This window comes from Carica papaya, chromosome 8 (genome assembly GCF_054855325.1).
Source record: "Carica papaya isolate Zhongbai chromosome 8, ASM5485532v1, whole genome shotgun sequence".
Taxonomy (NCBI): domain Eukaryota; kingdom Viridiplantae; phylum Streptophyta; class Magnoliopsida; order Brassicales; family Caricaceae; genus Carica; species Carica papaya.
This window is the reverse complement of record NC_142316.1, coordinates 25,504,498-25,517,533: the sequence shown is the minus strand read 5'-3', so window position 1 is coordinate 25,517,533 and position 13,036 is coordinate 25,504,498. Positions and strand designations below refer to the sequence as shown.

At 34.4% G+C, this 13,036-nt stretch overlaps 2 protein-coding genes across 4 annotated transcripts; one reads left to right on the top strand and one right to left on the bottom strand.

Moving 5' to 3' along the window:
* Positions 1-224: 224 nt before the first annotated feature.
* LOC110807157 (Transmembrane proteins 14C) lies at positions 225-3,742 on the bottom strand. 3 transcript variants are annotated; one of them, XM_022032193.2, is made up of 7 exons: positions 3,474-3,741; positions 3,002-3,245; positions 2,492-2,659; positions 902-948; positions 774-814; positions 564-676; positions 225-464 (listed from the first exon to the last, which is right to left on the bottom strand). In XM_022032193.2, the coding sequence occupies exons 1-6, from the start codon at positions 3,582-3,584 to the stop codon at positions 583-585; spliced, it is 705 nt and encodes a 234-aa protein (XP_021887885.1). In that variant the 5' UTR covers positions 3,585-3,741; the 3' UTR covers positions 225-464; positions 564-582. The 3 variants fall into 3 exon arrangements, with proteins under 3 accessions (XP_021887885.1, XP_021887884.1, XP_021887886.1); XM_022032192.2 differs by having other exon boundaries at positions 225-676; XM_022032194.2 differs by lacking the exons at positions 225-464; positions 564-676; positions 774-814; positions 902-948 and adding an exon at positions 959-1,316 and having other exon boundaries at positions 3,474-3,742.
* A 540-nt stretch (positions 3,743-4,282) lies between these two features.
* Positions 4,283-12,036, top strand: RECA3 (RECA homolog 3). The gene is made up of 8 exons (XM_088209616.1): positions 4,283-4,571; positions 6,474-6,534; positions 6,620-6,837; positions 7,686-7,773; positions 8,938-9,110; positions 9,750-9,896; positions 10,019-10,153; positions 11,292-12,036. Exons 1-8 carry the CDS (start codon positions 4,491-4,493, stop codon positions 11,577-11,579), a joined length of 1,191 nt encoding a protein of 396 aa, XP_088065742.1. The 5' UTR covers positions 4,283-4,490; the 3' UTR covers positions 11,580-12,036.
* Positions 12,037-13,036: the final 1,000 nt, after the last annotated feature.

Sequence of the window (13,036 nt, the reverse complement as noted above, 5' to 3'; positions counted from 1 at the left end):
ATGATAAATCTTGCAAGAGAAAATCTTCTCATTCCAAAAATTAAGTGAGAAAAGACGGTCAGGAACATGTATTAAGCTTATATGTTAAGATCAAGAAAATTATCACATAAGGTAATGCTTATAAGCACATTGTCTTTATGCGATTATTTACACCGAAGCTGGCGGTCATGTTATCTTTTCAACAATCAAGAGTATAAAAACTAAAATGATTGTATAGAGCAAACTAGAAAAGAATAGGAGGTATGTTATGCATTAACATATTCTAAAAGTCTTCTTTCTTATACAAGTTCATTCAAGGTTCTTGCTCCACAATCGACAAATTAATAAAAATTCTTAAGCCACAAACTACTAATTTAGCTAACTGTGATGTTATTGCTGCAGAAAAGCACTTTCCTCTACCTGTCATCTTATGTAGTGTTGCTTTCCACAAGACATAAAACAAAGATAGTAAACACATAGCTCTCCTGCAGTTTGTGTTCAAATAACAAAAGATTCAGGGCACATCTACCTATTGACCTTAGTTGACCCATACTGCAAAACATTACCACAAGAAACATGCCAACCTTCATATTGTCATAAAAATCAAGATGAGACACTAACAGATGACTTCAACTTCTTTGGTGGTGGGTTTCCTCCAGATATAACCACATAAAAATAGAAGCATAGCATTGCAGCACTGCAAAAACAATCAAAAATTCAGGTTACTATATGTCAGACGAGGAAGATAAAGCTCGAGAAGAAAACAGGTGGGCAAGTAGTAGCGAAAAAGGTACCTAATTGCAGCATAAAAACCCGTTGGAATTAGCTTCTTTGTCTGCATCCATATTCAATTTTATGTTTAAAAAACAAATAATTATCTGTGTAAAGAGTTGGAGTTGGTCAATATTGATGTGGCTATTACCAAGGAATAGGCTGTAAAGTTCCCCCAGAAAAGGACTGCTGAAAGCACTGCAAATCAAAATGAAGAAAACATCAGAACTAATAATCACCATAGAATGAAGAGAAGTTATTACTTTTGGAATTTTTTGGTGTATGGGTTGTTTGCTCATTTATTTGTCTTCTCTGAGTCCCAGTAATCAAGAAGAATTATGATATACAATACTATTAGGAACTTCAGTTTCTTGGTATACTGCAAATGTGCATGCTCTTGTATAATGTATAATAAAGAAATTTGAGGTCTTGATACTTCCTGCATGGTTCTTCATTTCTCATCCTTAGTTCCCTTGCTAATACCCAGTATCTATTTGTTCCTCATTTCTTCTTCTTTGTCATCATTCTGAATAAGAGAATGAGTAGACAATCTGCTAATTTTGCACCTTGAAACCATTCCATAAGTATAAGCATGTCAAGGAAATATCCGGTGTATCCGGTGTCATGCATGACATAGTCTACTCTTGAATCTACATAATAGAGATGCACAGAAAAATAGTTTTTTCTATTGTGTTCTACATCTGTCTGCATCAATCACCATTTCACAAGGAAATTACTTTACCAAACTGCAAACTAGGAATCTGATACAGTTATGCATTTGCCCAATATTTGAGGAAAGAGAAGAATGGTGCATGGAGATCTGATCCTGGCTACACTCCAGTTATAGGTTTCCAAAAATTCGAGAACTTAAAAAGAAACATATTCCAACCTCATCAACTGACCATGCTGCTAAATTCCCTGTCTAGAGCGATGGATGAGCTTAACCTCCCAAAGTCACCATTTGTTAAAATTTTGGTGTCATTTTCAGGACTTGTATAAGGTCCACCATCATTCCTATGCATTAAGTATATATCCCCATCAATTTCCTTCCGAATTTCTCAAAGAAAAAAAAAAACCTCCCTATTTTTAGTACTAAATAAATCCTGGGCTCAACAGCAATTATTTGGTTTATCCTACAAACTGTATTCTTAAATGCAAACAATTGTGTACTTGACTTAAGAAATGATACCTCTATGCCATTCACAATAATTTCTATCTTCACATTTCCTATAAAGTTTTATAAAGATTTCCCATTTTCCCATGTTCAAGCAGGTTTCGGCAGGAGCCATTTCCTTCATGTATACTAGACAGGCTTCAACTCTCGCATTAGACAAGCAAATTCCTCAGCGACTACTGAGTTTGTGGCTCGTGTTCAAAGAAAACAGTATTCACAACAAGCTCTGGGTTTACGTGAAACCCCTATAAGTGATGAATAACCAACACTCCAGCTATCTCTCTGTTTACAAATGTCATATAGTGAACTCAATAGAATCAGAACAGTCTGCTGAATATATATTCAAATAAAATCCTACATACTCCATCATATTAGCACATGAATATATCTGGCGCTTGTTTTATCTTTGGAGCATAAATCCAAAATATTAAGTGGATTTGGAATGCTAAGTATACAACTAAGAGATAGCAGTTACAAAACGCCCAAAAGCCATAGTGTTTCATGTAAGATAAGTTGTTCCATAGAAAGGCCATGAAATATATTTAAAAAAAAAGGACTAAAAGATACCTGCTTGCCCAAGTATGAATGGTAAACTTGACTTTCCCTGCCTCCAGATCTTTAAGCTGAATGTACTGAGAGCTAGCAGAGCACCTCCAAAAAGCAAACCGGTTCTTAAAGTTGAAAAGTTTCTTGAGAACATAGAACCAATGAGCCCCCCACTAAGAACAAGACCACCTGTGACAATGCCATTTAGAAGTTGGCAAATAAGCATCACAATGTCTTTTTGTTCTTTTAAGGGGGAGTAACAAATTTATCTTTAAAAGGAAGAAAATGATAAGACTACGTACCATACAAAGACACACCATGAAAACCTTAGTTTTTTGGAAAAAAAAAAAATTAGCTAACAAAAATTAAGGAAATGTTATTGCTCAAACAAGCACATATAAGCAATAGCTGATATGTGTTAACATTAGTAAAAAATTGTGAGACACAGATATCTGCAAATGCAAACCTTCAATTATTAAGAAAGAGATAAACACATGAAGTATATTTTCGAAATTTTGAACAAGGCTTTACCATAAGGAATGCCAAAACAAAAATCATGGATTTTGGCGCCCCTTTTCGGTTGACCAACAGCATCTTCCTGCACCGAGTCTCTCACCTCTGTCGTTTCCTCACCGTTCTCGTTTCTTGCGGAATGTAACTTCGTCGCCCCTTCTACATAAGGTTTTGATACTTCACCACTATATCTTAGAGCCGTTTTATCCTGAGAACTGGTAGTTTCCATGCCACTTCCATCAATGCTCATAACAACAAATGACTGCAAAACTTTAATAATTAGCACAACATATCTGCGTGACTTCCACGTGATAGATAACAAAGACGAAGGCGTTTGGAGATTTATTAAACAAAACAGGAGCGTTAAGCAATCAAGGTTCTACTTTAGAACTAAGCAACAAACAACATCTCAACAAAGAAATAAATCGAACGTATATTGCATATGATTGAACTTTGATAAAAAGTTAACGAGGAAAACAGAATCGTCTACCTTACGAATAGCTGTTGGCAATTTGATGGATCGTCTCTGCAGCTGAAATCTGCGGTCGATCGAGGAGAAGCAACAAATCTGAGAGATCCTTGTTGGTGCCGAAATTGCCATTTTGATGATGAATCCTCAAAATGAAAAGAGGAAAAGAAAAAGCAAAGGAATTGAAAATGTTTGGTGGTGATTATTGGCAAAAATGCGATTGGTGTTTCCTGTTCTCCACAGCCAGAGTCGACCTTCTTTGACCGAGTGGAGAGGAAGATGGAGTCGGTCTAAGTTTCTGGGTATGTTGAGATCGAATCAAATCCGTCCACGTCAGCAATCAAGCTTCCAACACTAGGGTTCCAACGTAATATGATTGCAGGTGATCATTATTACAGGTTTACCTCAATCCTATGATGGGATAAAATTTAGTACAATAAAATATTATTAATTTTTTCATTTCCAAAATATTTTTTAATTAAGCTTTTATCATAAAATTCTCAAGTTATCACATATATATTTGTTGTAAAATACTCATATATCAAATATAATATAATTAATTAAAAAGAATGTTTACAATAAATAGTATTAGTGTATTTGTAATAATAGGGTAATAAAAATACATTATATTATATTAAATTTATTGTGTTTTTGAACGAATAATCTTTTTAGTTAGGGTAATTATAAAAAATTAAATGAAACGTAATTAATCACTGTGCAGAATGTGTAATTATAAATGGGCTGGCTGAGGACAGAAATGAAAACAACTATTAAAAGACGGCACAAATTATAATTCTGTAACATATGCGGGGAATTCCTGTAAATACGCGCCACCATAGGACAAAGGAGGGAAACTGTGGTTCCTGTGGCTATGAGCAGAAATAGGTCTGCCATTGCGAGTTGCTTCGTAACTGACTCGCTGAGTCTGGAAATGGCGCGATTTTTTAAATCCTACTTAAAATATTTTCAAACTTGCATCTTCTATGTCTGAAAAAAACCAATAGTTGATTGCCGAAGTAGAGAAAAACCCTTGAGGATATGGAGCTTTTGCTGCAATCTCTTCGTCTTCGTTTATTTGGAAGAACTCGTTTCTTCTCTCTTGTTCCCTATTTTCCTCAGGTATCAATCTCCATCTTTCTGTATTCCCATGTGTCTACCTCTCATGGTTTAATGAAGATTTTACGTTAGTTTTTACTTAAATTGTGAAAACTGCTGTTTGGTACGTTTGATGTGACGTATATACTGGTAGCTTCGTTGAAAATTGTTTAATTAGTAATGAGCTGACAGCTCAACCAGTGGGTTCTCTAGTTTTCCTTTTTGTTAGTTCATTATCTTACTAATTTGATATCTGGTTTTGGAAAAATCCAATTTATTTGTACATACACTACGCATATATGTAAGTGTAAAAGCTATAATAGGTACTCCTTTGTCTTGTTAATATGTCTTGGTTGCATAAATTAATTTCATAAGTTTTGTAATGCCACTGTTGTAAGCGGAGAAACATGAAGAATGATTATACAAGTTGTAGCTATACTGCTATAGCTACTTAAGTAATTTTTTTCATAAGTAAAGATTCTACGGTTGACCCATGAAAGGGATTCGAGGCTGCAAATAAGGAGGGAAAGGAAGTCAAATAGTTATGTTTTCTACATTGTTCGTATAAGAAATCTTGAATCTTTCTTGAAAGTCAAGATGGGGAAAAGTAAAATTCTAAATTTTTTGCACAAAATGGAAGTAAGCGGATGATGTTAATCATTTCTTTCCTTTTTATGTGAAATTCAATGGTGCAAGTATTTTCTGTTACAGTAAGAGCTTCTAAGCCTTGCAATATCTGCTGCCAGTGATGACTATGTCATTCCTTCCCGTGAAAACTTATTTGATGGTGTAATCTGATTATGACAATGGAGGTAGCTTGTATCTAGAAGTTCAAGGTGATTTAACTTCGATGATTAACTAAACAAATAGCATCAATGAAGTTGAAGTTAGATAACCAGATTTCAAACTGTGGAAGAAATGACACTAACTAGTAAAATTATAAGAGAATAAAAACCTCTTTTTTTCCTGAAAAAAGAGCTTCGGAAATACTCACACATGACTGAGTAGATAAGATATAGGGGTGCTTCGTATCCTCATACCTAATTGGCAAATTATGGCTTGTTTCCTGAATTTAGTTCTCATTTATCAAGGATTAGGGAGCTTTTGGAATTATTTATAGATTTATGCTGAAATTGGAAATTATAGAAGTAAAATTCTTAAATAATAGATTGAATTGATTATTCCAAAAGCTTAAGCTAGTAGGAAATAAACCCATCGAGTATTTATATTCTAGCACGCTCTCTTATACATAAGTTTAGTAGGCTGAAAGCATGAATCATGCAGAGACCATCCAAACCTTGTGGGAAGTTAAGTTTTGGCATAAATGGGGACTAGTAGGATTCAAGTGCTAGAACTGTGACTCTGATTACTATTTTAAATAATAAATTGAACTGATTATCCCAAAAGTTTAAGTTAATAGGAAATGATTCAATCAACTATTTATTTTCTAACATAAATATAAATGTTATTTATTCCGAGTGATAGGAACTGATGTATAAATAGTCTCTTCCCAGGCTAACCAGTAGTCGAAAGTACCAAAAGGAAGCTGCTTTCTGTAGTAGCAGACTATTTCTGGTCTCCGGTGGCATTTTTTTTTTTCTTATAGGTTGTTTTAAATATTTGTGAGATTCATATGTTATAGTTTGCGGCTTGTGTCAATTTGTTGTCCAAGTGCTAAAATATGGAGTGCTTAATTTAATGCGAATGGTGACATGAGTAAGCTTCAATTGTAAGACATTGTGTCTGCTAGTGACATGAATATTGATTATTTTTTCACCATGAAGCTCTTGCCTGATTCTTCCTTTCTGATAATGAGTATTGTCTTCTTTGTTTTTTATTTTTAATATCTTACTTTCTCTTTGAGATGCAATATCATCATTGAGTCCTTTATATTTTATTGTTCTGTGACTTCTGCCGTACTTGCAGAAAGGAAGAAGAGGCACAGTCACTTGCATCCGGATGAACATCAAACGTCTTTGTTCTCTAGGTAATTAGCTACATATACTTCCTTATTCCCTCTGGGATACTGAGTTAGGCACAATGGTTTTTGATATCACTGGGTTCATTTTCAGTGGAAGTTTCAGATTTTGACTGTGATGAACTCCATGACGACAGTAAAGCAACCGAGAAAGATACTGCACTACGTTTAGCTCTATCACAGCTTTCTGGTGAGTTTAGTAGAGAGTCAATGTTGTCATTGCAACGGTTCTTCAGATCACGGCGTGCTCCAGTAATATCTACAGGCTCATCAAAGCTTGATTTAGCTCTTGGGATTGGGGGATTACCCAAGGTGATTAACTGAAAAAGCAAAACTGTGCTACTGCATTGTGTGTGTCTCAGTCACATCTTTCACATGCATGCATATTGAATTCACAGCATCTGTGTATGACATACAGTTTGGTTTCTTAAAGGCACTGTTTCTTTGTCAGCGCTTGGACCATGAAAAAGTTAAATATTTTTTCCCTTTCACTAAGATCATTTCTCATATAGTTACTTCAAGTTTCAAGGTTAGTATCGCATGTCTATAAAAATTCCTTGAGTTTGCTATTCTAAAGGTTCATTGTTTTTTCGTAAAGAAACCGTGCATATAGTGTCTTCAGGTTACCACTTTCCTTATTCTAGCCTCTTTCACTATCAGTTTAGGGCCTTCAATGAGAACTCTTTCTGCATTGGTAGTAAGGCAAATAAGCCTCTCTTGTAGTGCTTAAGCTCATGACATTGTGACAGCATTAGCAGCTTTGTTCTTATCTGTTCTGAGTTTTATGTCTCGACAAATACTTGTGCTTCTGGTGCAGGATCCACAATAATGAGAATCCAGGTAACTGGATGATAATATGCTTATCAATGGTCAAAAATTGGTCTCTGGTGCAGAATAAAAGTAATGAGAGTTCATAGACTAAATTGTAATATTTTTATCAATGTTCAAATCCAGAGCTCTTAGGATGTAAACTTAAAACTGCACCTTTTCAACATCTGAACAGAACTTCAATTTTGGAAGTTCAACATTTGTTGCTTCTCAATATGTTTTTTGGGAATGAAATGCAAAGTTAGTGTTTGGACAAACTTTTAGTTTCAGTTTTTGGAAGGTGGAATCATGTCATTAAACGTTTTGGCCAGACATCTCTTTGCATTCTGTAGGGAAGATTTGTTGAAATTTATGGGCAAGAAGCATCTGGAAAGACGACACTGGCACTTCAAATAATCAAAGAAGCTCAAAAGCTTGGAGGTGAATTTCAATTCTGTGTTTTAACAAATAGCTGGAACTGTGAAAAATTTTGGGGCACTAACTTTGTTTGTCTTCCTCATACTAATAGTGATTAGCATCTGAGGGTTAAAAAGAAACCCAAGATCTTATTTCAAATTGTAGATCTTAAATCCTAAACCCTAAACCATAAACCTATATAATTAATATTATAAAGTAAATATTGATTTTAGGTGTACATAGAAAATTATGTAAAATTAGTTTATGTCATTATGTTACAAATCCATATACTCCCTTAAGGGTTATTTTATATTATAAAGTAAATATTGATTTTAGATGTACATAGAGAATTACATAAACTAGTTTGTTCCATTTATTTCTCTAAATGGATATTCTGTTATCAGAAAATTCTGTTGCTCATTGGAAATTGAACATAATTGCCTAAGGTTTACATGGTGATTTTTTAGATTTTTTGAAGAAATGACGATTTTAGATTTTTTGAAGAAATGATGATTTTAGATTTTAGCATCTACCAAAGGATATTTAACCCACTATATCACACCATCTTTCCTTTGAAATTTCTCCTAGTCCTGTCTTTGTATACGGGAGTTTATTACCTCAGAACCTGGCGGCATGTGCTACTGGACAGTAGGTTTCATGTCATGGCTGGTTTTTTCTTTTCCCAAATTGGCATTGACGGTTTGGCAGATGAAACATGGAATGAAATAAAGTATGATGGTTAATGATGCCGGGGAAAAACTTTCCTGGAAGGAACCAGTTAAAAAGTTGATATAACTTCTGTCCAAAGGTTTTACTGAGAAAAAATCCATCCAAAAGGTTAGATTTCTAGAGAGGTGCAAAGGATGTATGTAAAGGCTTACATGTATGTTTGAACTCCCTCCAAGCCTTGGTACCAAATCAAAGGGAAGAGATAAAGAAAAGGAAAAGAAAATGAGAAAGTTGTGAATCAGTCAGGAATTTATTTGCCAAAGATTCAGCGAGATTTTCCATGGGAAGTTATCAAGTTTTTTACTACCTTGGCTTAAAATGGCTGAATCACTTCGTCATAGGAGTTTAGCTCTTGTGAACTGTTGCACTCTATTGTAATAAGAGATGCTTCTGCTACATTATTTTTTTATTTCAAAAGTCTACTTTTGTTTTGACCACATTTGATTGTTCTTTTGGCAGGATATTGTGCATACCTGGATGTGGAGAATGCACTTGACCCTTCACTAGCAGTATCAATAGGTGTAGACACAGAAAATCTTCTCATTTCACGTCCTGATTCTGCTGAAAATTTGCTTAGCATGGTTAACACACTGACTGGAAGTGGATCTGTTGATGTAATTGTGGTTGACAGTGTAAGTTAACTTGCCTTATGCATATAGTTTGTTTCATCTTTTACAAAAGCAACTTGTAATGCCATTGCAGTCTATGCCTCCTGTGTTATTTACTTTCAGTTCTTTGTATCCCAATTTATGACTTCATGGTTTTGGCATCATATAAGAAAACTTCATGATTCTTTAACCTTGTAGGTAGACCTTTATTTTACTCGTTCTTAATGCATTGACACGATGTTTTTTTTTTTCTTTTTTCCAATGAAGCCATTGGTACCATTGTTGCTAATTAAACAGTTGATTATCATTGTCAGATCACTTTATTTCTCTAACTTGAATGAAAATTTTTCAACTTAGAATCTGCTTTCATCTGTCATCCTTGGAAATGAGGTTCATCATGCATTTAGCATAGTCCAGAAGCTGTCTTGGCTGTTCAGGACTTGAGATCACACATTTCGGTGTACCCTTGTGCTGTTTGTTGTCTACTTATTTATCACATATTGATGCTTGATTATTGATTATGTTAGCAAATTTTGACAGATCATTTTATGAGAAATCACTGCCCTTCCTCCCCTCTCCAGTCAATATAATATGTTTACTGATATGAATATAGTTTTTAAATCTTCATTGTTAAACAGTGCCTTCAATATTTGGCTTCGACAGGTTGCTGCCCTTATTCCCCAATGTGAACTTGATCTTCCGGTAGGTGGCAGTGTTAAAGATGTACAGCCACGAATGATGACACAAGCACTTCGAAAAATTCATTACGCGCTGTGCCATTCTCAGACTCTTATAATTTTTCTTAATCAGGTTGTGATCCTGTTGAGCTCTTCACATGCTTTTTCTTTGGTCAGTCTTTTCTTTCCACTTTGGGCTGTATGTTGTGAAGAAATACTGAATGTACACTGTATATTGTCTTTTTATCAATCTAGACCAGATTAAATGTAAAGCCAGGTAAACATTTTGGACATATGGAAGAGGTCACATGTGGTGGAAATGCATTGAAATTCTATGCGGCTGTACGCTTGAGAATGTTACGTACTGGATTGCTCAAGATGGGGGATAAGGTATAAGTCTTATAATACCACTGACATTAAGGAGTATGTTAAACTTTTAGCACTCAAATATATGTATTTAAGTGAAAGTGTATCTTTCTCCAAAAACCTGATCTTCATAGAATTTTCTGTTAGCTAATCTGAAATCATAGATTTGGCTTCTTTGGAACGTTTTCTGGCTTGCTTCTGCATTGCCTTGTACCTTCCTCATGTGGACAGTTCTTTTTCACTGCATTGCTTTATTGCCAGACATCTCGCCCTCTCATCTGCATCTTTTGTTTTTGTTGAATTGATTTCTCACAAAATAAAAAGTAATCTATTATTATTTAATTATTTTCTCACTATATCAGAATGTTGATGAAAGGAAAACTTTCAGTGGCGAGATAAAAACTAAAAAGGGACTTGATTAGCGTACCAGATTCATAATGGTTGATCACCTCCCCTATCAGTCATTCAAGGATCAGAGTCCACTGTTTCCACTATAACTAGTCTGATTTCTTATTTGTAGTCTGTCTGACTTCTTGCATATTATTTATTGAGACTTCCTATCGTTCCAACATATCATAGAATGACTGTCTAGGATTTTCGAAACTCAAAAAAGGCCACGGTTGCTGGGGATAGGAAGAAAGTGAGAATTTAAAACCTTCTTTAGTTGTGGGGTATATTTACTCTGCACTGGTTCCATTTTCAGCCGTGTCCTTGAGGAATGACAGTACCTCAGCACTAGAACCCACTGTTCTGATATCATGAGCCAGTAATAGTATCATTATCCAGATAACTTTTAAGGTGAAATAACCATTTCACTCCTTGTAGTTTCGCTTTATTGCTGGTGAATCTTATGGGTTTTTCTTTTTGCCCAAAGTTCTGTACCTGTGTTTCCGAAATTTATGAAGTGCTTACCAGATACTTGGTTGCAAATTAAGCTTCCTGATCCATCTTGTGAGAGTAAACAAATTTAGTTCACGAATATACCAAAGTGCTTGTTTCTTGAATCCAGCATAATAGACTATCTCAAACTCTCTGCATTTATCGATTGAAAGATTTTAATTTCTCGAAATGATTATATTTTTATCATTCTTTTTACTTCAGGATCGTATATTCAAAAATTACTTGTATTTACCTGAGTCATTGAAGTTCTATTTTGTATCAGATAACCGGTCTCAGCGTTTGCATACAAGTGGTGAAAAATAAGTTGGCGCCAGCAATGAAGAAAGCAGAGCTAGAACTACAGTATGGTAGGGGTTTTTGCCGTGCGTCTGAGGTACTGGAATTGGCCTGTGAACATGGAATCATCCTTGAGGAAGGAAGCAGCTATTTCATAGAAGGGGAGGTGTTCGGTGATAGGCAAGCAGCCAAGCAGTATCTAATGGAAAATGATGAGGTTCTTGACAAGATAATCACGGTCTTGAGGAACAAATTATTTGGAACATTGTTATAGTTGGAGGAAGATTTTCGAGAACATCAGATTCTGCCAAAAAGCTTAATTGGACAATGACCTGGTCGAAGCAAGCCATGTAATTACATACCCGAACTGCAGCCATTTACCTGGGTTTCACTGGCACGAGGAAGTCAAGAATTTGTCAGTTACACCCCAGATTGTGGCTATTTATCTGGGTTTCACTGACTAGAAGAATTCAAGAATTTCAAGATTGTTATCCAGCAGGATACTATATATATATATATATACATTTCCAACTGGGTTGTATACCTTTTTACTTGGTTCAGAAGAACCAGATCAGATGCCCATCAGGTATGTAAAAACAAGGATGGAACTTATTCTGAAGATGTTTAGGTATAAGACTCCGCACTCTAATATATTGTGTAGATGTGACTTGTTCCTATGGCAACATAATCCTGTCTTTAACCATCAACAATAGTTTCTGAATTCCTGGTTTCGGAGTGTGTTGAAGTTCTATTTCAGGCAGCTAAGCTCCAATCCAGTATCTATTAAATATATTTTAGGTGAGGTTTTGCACATTAAAATTAAATTTATCTTTCGATGTAGTTAAAAACACATTATTCATGTTATTTACAAGTAAATGTTTATTAACCAGCAGATTTAATCTTTTGAATATCATATTCTGATAACTTGTCTTTTGACAATGCCGACCATTTGCAGAAAATTTATCTTGAAAGCGTCATTGTGAAAATGATTTGATAAATTTTCAATTTGTCAATACGATAAAATGATTGATTGTATGATGACTGTTTTCCCACGTAATAGCAGCCTCTTGATTATTGCCCCAAAAGTTAAAAGTCAAAATTAGTTCTTGCTTGATCCTGATTATATGTATATATATAGCAGGCTTAAAATACGTATGAGTTTTTAGGATAAAATTTTTGAAATGGATGGTATAATATTATTATTATATTCTATATACGATATTGCTTGACCATGACTTTTGGAGTCTTGAGTTAGATAAATGCCATAATGATATTTTTCTACACTTTTTAGTGGAAATTTCCACATATTGACAGTCCTTGGATTTATCGTTTCGAGCATGAATCGGTTCAGAATTTTCTCCGGTGATTTACGAGGAGACTTCCAAGTATGTATAATAAATGTAGGTTGATGCGAAATTGTATGTGTAATAGGTATTTAAAAATTTTAATTTATTAAGTGATGCATATATATTAATTATAATATAATATAATAAATAAAACATTTATCTAAAAAAAAAAAAAATACAATAAATATAGCACTTCACAGATAAGACATGACATTTGAGGCGTTTTTAGAAGAATATGATATTTTGGAGAGTTTGAAAAATCTTATAAAATCAAAGAATTTTGTAAAAATAATATATTTCTTGAAAGAAGAAAAATTATAGTAGGAAATATTGAGAGAGAATTTAGCGGAAAACGAAAATTATGAGTAATGATAATTTTTAGGAG